Here is a 7359-nt window from a genome sequence, read left to right on the forward strand (position 1 = left end):
AAATGTACATTACTAAAATACTGTGCAGTATCATTGTAGTGACAAAATATTATTAACTATAATGCGGGGCCTAAGAGCGAAGATTTAATGAAGGAAACAGAGCTATTCTCTGGTGGTGAAATGGTTAGAATGCAGTATTGCAGGCTAACTCTGCCAACTGCCAGCAGTTCAATCCTGACCAGTTCAAGGTTGATTGAGCCTTCCATCATTCCAAGGTCGATAAAATGAGGAGCCAGATTGCTGGGGGTAATATGCTAATTCTCTAAACCTCTCAGAGAGGGCTATAAAGCACTATGAAGTGATATATACATCTAAGTGCTGCTGCTATTGCTAAAGTGGTATCCTTCTTCAACAGTCTCAGAAGGCTTTATGTGATTGTGTTCATATATACAGAATCACTCCACACTGACTCTGAAAGAAGTATGAAAAGAAGAAATAGATCACCAAGTAAGGTTCTGGGAGCCTTGGAGGTTTCCAACATCCCGTCAGGATCCTCAGATCAAAATTATTTGCTAGCCTATATTAAAAAATAATACCATATTAAAATCTGTCAAAAAATCACGAGAAGCAGTAGCAACAGTGAAGACATCCATTTTAATTTTTAATACAGTATGAGTACAAACAAAATTCTCTTGGTATCGCAATAATTTTTAAATTATTCTGAGATGAAAAATTTAAGAAACACTCATCTAGTCCATACTAGATAGGTTGTAAATCATGGTATCTTAATGGTCAAGTCATTTTTCTTTTTAAATAATAACCAAAATAGTATCTAACTCTCTCCCTTCTTTTTTCCCCCCTTCCCTTTTCAGCCAAAGGATACCATTTGCCATCTTTGGGGTCAAACAGCAATTTCAGGGAAGGGGAGAATTCCTAGGAGTAAAGGGATGGTGGTGGAAGAGATTAATTTATGACATTTCAGGCAGTTAATAGAAAATAGTTAATTGGAATATATTAACAAAATTATAAAAACAAGAAAAATATATTAAAAATAGACAGCCAGTGTTAAAGTGCTGGCCTAGAAAACAGGACAGTTAAGTTTTAGTCCCGCCTTAAGCATGAATGCCAACTAGATGAATGATTTTGGGCCAGTCACTCTTTCTCAGTCCAGCCCACCTCAGGAGGTGGTTGTTATGGGAAAATAAGATTATATATGTTCATTATCTTGAGTTATTTATAAAAATAATAAAGGCAAGATAAAAAATATAATAAATATATGACTAAATTGATGTAACAAAATAGTCTGATAAATATTTGCTTCTATTATTTTGAAACAAAGCCTACATATAAATATATGCCCATTTGCTTTGCTGGTGCCTAAGTTATATCACTGAAGTAATTATATGGCTGTTAATCCACTAGAATGTACCTGACAATTTTCTGGCAAATATCCCTGAAATAAGCAAATATCTGTGTCAAAATTTTAGTCAATTTCAATACAATACAATACAATAGCAGAGTTGGAAGGGACCTTGGAGGTCTTCTAGTCCAACCCCCTGCCTAGGCAGGAAACCCTATTCCGTTCCAGACAAATAGCTATCCAACATCTTCTTAAAGACTTCCAGTGTTGGGGCATTCACAACTTCTGGAGGCAAGCTGTTCCACTGATTAATTGTTCTAAGTTGCTTCTCTCCTTGATTAGTTTCCACCCATTGCTTCTTGTTCTACACTCAGGTGCCTTGGAGAATAGTTTGATTCCCTCTTTTTTGTGGCAACCCCTGAGATATTGGAACACTACTATCATGTCTCCCCTAGTCCTTCTTTCTATTAAACTAGACATACCCAGTTCCTGAAACCGTTCTTCATGTTTTAGTCTCGTCTCTAATCATCTTTGTTGCTCTTCTCTGCACTCTTTCTAGAGTCTCCACATCTTTTCTACATCGTGGTGACCAAAACTGAATGCAGTATTCCAAGTGTGGCCTTACCAAGACATTATAAAGTGGTATTAACACTTCATGTGATCTTGATTCTATCTCTCGGTTTATGTAGCCTAGAACTGTGTTGGATTTTTTGGCAGCTGCTGCACACTGCTGGCTCATATTTAAATGGTTGTCCACTAGGACTCCAAGATCCCTTTCACAATTACTACTATTGAGGAAGGTACCACCTATACTGTACCTGTGCATTTTGTTTTTCTTGCCTAAATGTAGAACCTTACTCTTTTCACCATTGAATTTCATTTTCTTAGATAGTGCCCAATGTTCAGGTTTGTCAAGATCCTTCTGTATCTTAAGCCTGCCTTCTGGAGTGTTGGCTATTCCTGCCAGCTTGGTGTCATCTGCAAATTTGATGAGTTCCCCATTTATTCCCTCATCCAAATCATTGATGAAGATGTTGAAGAGTACTGGGCCTAAAACAGAGTCTTGGGGTACTCCACTGCTTACTTCCCTCCATGTAGACGCAGTTCCATTGAGGACTACACATTGAGTGCGGTTGGTCAGCCAGTTACGAATCCATCTGGTGGTGATGCTGTCCAACCCACATTCTTCTACTTTATCTAGTAGTAGATTATGGTCTACCTTATCAAATGCCTTACTGGAGTCCAAGTAAACTATATCGACGGCATTCCTCTGGTCCACTAATTTTGTCACTTTGTCAAAGAATGCAGTAAGATTAGTCTGGCATGATCTGTTTTTGACAAACCCATGTTGGCTTTTGGCTATTACTTTGTTTACTTCTAGGTGTTCACTAATTAGTTGCTTATCTTTTCCAGAATCTTTCCTGGTATTGAGGTCAGGCTGATAGGTCTAAAGTTTCCTGCATCTATGTTTTTTCCTTTTTGAAGATGGGAACCACATCAGCTCTTTTCCAATCCTTTGGCAGTTCCCCAATGCTCCAGTATCTCTGAAAGATATAATTCAGTGGTTCTGAGATCTCATCTGCCAGTTCCTTCAGAACCCTGAGGTGTAATCCATCCAGTCCTGGTGATTTGAACTCATCTAGGGTAGACAGGTGCTCACTTACCATTTTCTTCCCTATTTCAATTTGTGTTCCTAATCTGATTTTTGTGGTGCTGTTTTTGATAGGTTGGACTGTTTTATCCCTTTGTGTAAAGACAGATGCAAAAAAATGAGTTAAATAGTTCTGCTTTCTCCGTTGCTTGTCACCTTCTTGCCACTTTCTCCCAGCAATGGACCAATTGTTTCCTTAACCCTTTTCTTGTTTTTAACATGTTGGAAGAAGCTTTTTTTGTTATTTTGTACTTCATTGTGAGCCTTAGCTTTCCTTACTTCGTCTTTACAGGCTCGGGCTATTTGCTGATATTCTACCTTAGTTATGTCCCCCTCTTTCCACTTTTTATACTTAACTTTTTTGTCTTTCAATTTGTCAAGAGTTCTTTATGCAGCCATGCTGGTTTCTTTTGGGAGCTGTTATTTTTCGTCTTCATTGGTATTGTGCTAGAATGAGCTTTTGTAATCTCATTTTTCAAAATTTCCCAAGCTTCTTGAGTCGTTTTCCCCTTGAGGATTCTCAGCCATGGAATTCTTCCCAAGCTCTCTCTAAGTTTATTGAAATTAGCTCTCTTAAAGTCCAAGACTCTAGTTTGACTTTGTTCTACTACCTGTGCTTGCATAATGTTGATTCCTTCCTTAATTTCAGTTACGAAGTTTGATTCCTTCATAGACACTGTGCACATCTCCACCTATAGAAATGGTTAACTGAATTAAAACATACCTAACTTTTCACCTGACTAAGCATGCCAAAAGAAGAGAAACAAAATTAATGAAAATTGAGCTATAGTATATTAAAAGTCTTGTTTCATTAAAATGTTTAAGAAATCACAATTGATTGATACAGAATTTTTCAGATTTTGCAATTCTGGAACTCCATAAAATGATAAACGAATATGTAAAATTTCCATCAGTACTGAGAAAGTGGAATAGGAATTAAAAATGCTACTTTTAATCATTTAATGTTAATCTATATCTCACAAGTTCCACAACTGCCCACTAAGCTAATGCAGGCAAAGACAGAAGCAAAGCCCAAATCATATTTTTAGTCTTCCATTCTATCTGCGCTAGGCAAGGTTTTCAAAAAATGAAAACCAAATCCATTTCAAGTGGCCTGCTACCCATGATAAGGCACCCTGGTTCACAATTTGAGAAACTCTGGCCTGATGCTTTGGAAGTTCTAGTTCAGGGGTCGGCAACTTTAAACACTCAAAGAGCCACAAAGGTCCTAAACTGAAGTCCCCCGTTCAATTCTGGAGCCGACCGGAAGTCCGGTTCCCTCATCCTAGCGCAGCATCCTTTTTCCTCTACCTGACCTAACCGAAAGCCGTATCAATTGTGGAGTTGATCGGCAACAGGGAGCCGCAGCAGAGAGATGAAAGAGTCACATGCAGCTCCATAGCCGTGGGTTGCTGACCCCCGTTCTAGTTGTACTGAATTGTATTGGATATAATTTACTTGCACAATTTACAAATATTTATGCTTTAATTCCATTTCCCCACCTCTAGGGAAATTATTAGCTAGCTTGGCCCACACAAGGGCAGGCATTCCAGAAGCAATCACAAGCTTGGGAACCGTCCAACGTCTTTGCTATCACTTATATGCAAAGGAAGAGGAGGTAGGAATTTAAAATTCTGATAAGTTTTCTTACTGTTCATTAGAGAACAGAATCTCTCCCTCACACTTGATGTGGAGCACCACATCATGTAGTACTGTTGTCTTGTACTGTTGTGTTCATTTCACTCTGAGCTCTTTGATTTCTTGGACCTGTTAATCGCTCTAGTATCTTTAGACTGTAATTTTCAGATATCAAACTCATCCCGGTTCATCAAAACTGTAATACAGTGCTCACAAACTCACGCATACAAAATTGGGCAACAGAGAAAGATATATCCAAATAATGGACAGAAGTGACGTATACAGAGGTCCTGTTTTCTGCAATCCAGGACTTTTATTTTAGTTTTCCTAGTTCCCTTGCTTTGTGCCTTCTGTAAAATAATCTGATTCACTGATCCTAAACAAAATTAATCAATTGCATTTCTACAATGTGGATATCTTTTCTAGGTTCGTTCAGCTGTGGCATGTGCTCTTGGCTATCTAACATTTAACCGAACTGCATATCGCCATCTATTGGTACAATGTAGGAATAAGCCCAAGTTATTCAAGAGGCTAATAATAAATCTAAGCAAAGATGCAAAAATAAATTCGGATTTTGTAAAGGAATTTAGGAGACAGAAAAAAGTTGGGCTCCCATCTCTCAGGTATGAACCGTATTTAAAATTTTAGTGAAGTTTCAGAATACTGTGCACATCATTTTATATATAAATATACTAGATATACCAGTAGATATATATAAGAAATATATTTCTATTTGAAAGAATGAATCACATGGATGTTTGGGAAATAACCATTCAAAATATGGAGGCTTGAGACTTTACTCTAAGACTGAGAAAATGAAACATTTTTATTTATAAGCAATGAATGCCCTGATATGTGAAAGGCTATTTCTGGCTGGAAGTAGGACTTTATTCCAAAACAAAACCACTTGGATTTTTGCAAGCATGCTTACCTGAGAGAAGACCATGCTGAATTTTCTGGATTCCACAACACATTTTCCTTTTCTATTTGCTGTGTAGTCCTTTTTGGTTTTATAGCATTTACAGCATTGGGTTTTATAGCATTTGATAGCATTTTAAAAATGCTATTCGTGTTTTCATAATTGTCTTTATTAGGAAATTGTGGTATTTTAAATTAATTTTAATTAAATGTTATTGAAGTTCAGTTTAATTCAGAGTTTAATATACATATCTTACTAAGCACAAAACACTAGAAAGCTTGAGATCTTACATCAGGACTGATGTTAAATATTTCTATAAATATTGTGAATGTTTAACATTCATCAACCATGGATTCATAAACTTGCTATCATGTAATCATTGTCAAATTTAAGGAGAAGAATAGTCAACTAATAAAGCAGACAAGAGTCCCGAAGCTTGCATTTTTATTGAGGCATCACTAGCAGCTGAATTAAATTATAGATAATGGAGAGGTTCAATCAAAGTAAACATATACCAGTTTAGAAACATAGAATGGTTATATTAGGTTTAATTGTTAAACAGGAGGAAAAAATGGTTAATGGAATTCTCAAGCTGCATTATTTAAGAATGGTTGCAGATCTTTAGTGTAAGTACTTTACAGAGGATAAATTATCAGCATCCTAACTTAAAAGTTGGTTATTATTTTCAGCCTGGAGATAAATGGAGGACCACCTGCTGTCCCTGTACACATACGAGGTAATTTATGCCTATCTAATAGATATAATGCAGTACACAAATCAAGAAATCAAATTAAATCAAACCTTTATTGTCAATGCACAATATGTTTACCATGAAAGCATTTGATAACCACACAAATATATATGAAAGGTTAAATATGCAGCCTAATCCAGATAGACTTGTGTGGAATGGGCTAGGCATATGTAAAACAAAATACATTATCTAATAAAACTTGTGATGTGGGTAGACCCTTCTAAAGTTGCTTTCCATCAGAAATTTCTTATAATTCAAACTGTTGTTCTCGAAGGCTCATGAGCTTGGTGGCTGATTTAAAGCGGCTTTAAAATGCGTACTTGGAAGTCATGGCATGCTGGCTGGGGAATTTGCAGCCCAAACATCTTTTAAGTTGTCAAGTCTGATCTAAAAGGATCAGGAGCCGTCCACTCCTTTATCCAGGTTCCTTCCATAAAAGTGACCAATGCTGTTTCTATTCCATATCTGGGTCTGACAATCTGCTTCCCCAGCCACCTTCTCCAGACTTCCCCTCCCAAAAAAGGGAAGGTTGGATGCCAGGCAGTAATTATGTAACGTGGCTGGAGGTGGCCTGACCAGGGCACACTTCACCATCATTTCCAAGGTGGCAGGAACCATTCTCCAATGCAGCTACTCACTCCACTTCTAGCTGTTCAAATGAACCAGGTGGAATAAGGATCCAGCCCACAAGTACTCCAACTCCTACTCCTAGTTGCAACATCATTTGGCTGAACAGTCTGAAATATTCTGCAGATAATACTGATAGATAGTAGTAAAAGTGGTGTTTTTATTTTCTAGAAAAATTTCGAGGTACTGGTGTTAAAGTATACAAAGCGAAGTTTCGTCCAAGGGATTCTCTCTTTTTAATCCCCCAAAATACACATATAATGGGAAGATTAAAAACTCCAGAAAAACCCCGCACACCAGCGTCTGGACACTATCAATTTCCACACACAACCACCTCTGACCTCATACAAGTTTCAAGACCAAGAATTGTTAATGCTGAGACATTAAAATATACTTTGTCTGAAGAGAAAATTTGAACCTATTGTCTATATTGTAGTAGCAGAAAAGATGTTGTTACCATGCAGTTTCATGCA

General features: G+C 37.2%; 1 protein-coding gene across 1 annotated transcript in view; it reads left to right on the forward strand.

Annotated features, from left to right (window-relative positions):
• ANKAR (ankyrin and armadillo repeat containing) overlaps positions 1-7313 on the forward strand; it is a 42033-nt gene extending 34720 nt beyond the window's left edge. The window contains exons 21-24 of the mRNA XM_081939319.1: positions 4460-4569; positions 5016-5212; positions 6198-6244; positions 7058-7313. Of these exons, the coding sequence (XP_081795445.1) occupies positions 4460-4569; positions 5016-5212; positions 6198-6244; positions 7058-7302 (599 nt within the window). The 3' untranslated portion in view covers positions 7303-7313. The remainder of the gene's footprint in view (positions 1-4459; positions 4570-5015; positions 5213-6197; positions 6245-7057) is intronic.
• The last annotated feature ends 46 nt before the right edge of the window (positions 7314-7359 follow it).

This window comes from Natrix helvetica (genome assembly GCF_964273705.1).
Source record: "Natrix helvetica genome assembly, chromosome: 1".
Classification (NCBI taxonomy): domain Eukaryota; kingdom Metazoa; phylum Chordata; class Lepidosauria; order Squamata; family Natricidae; genus Natrix; species Natrix helvetica.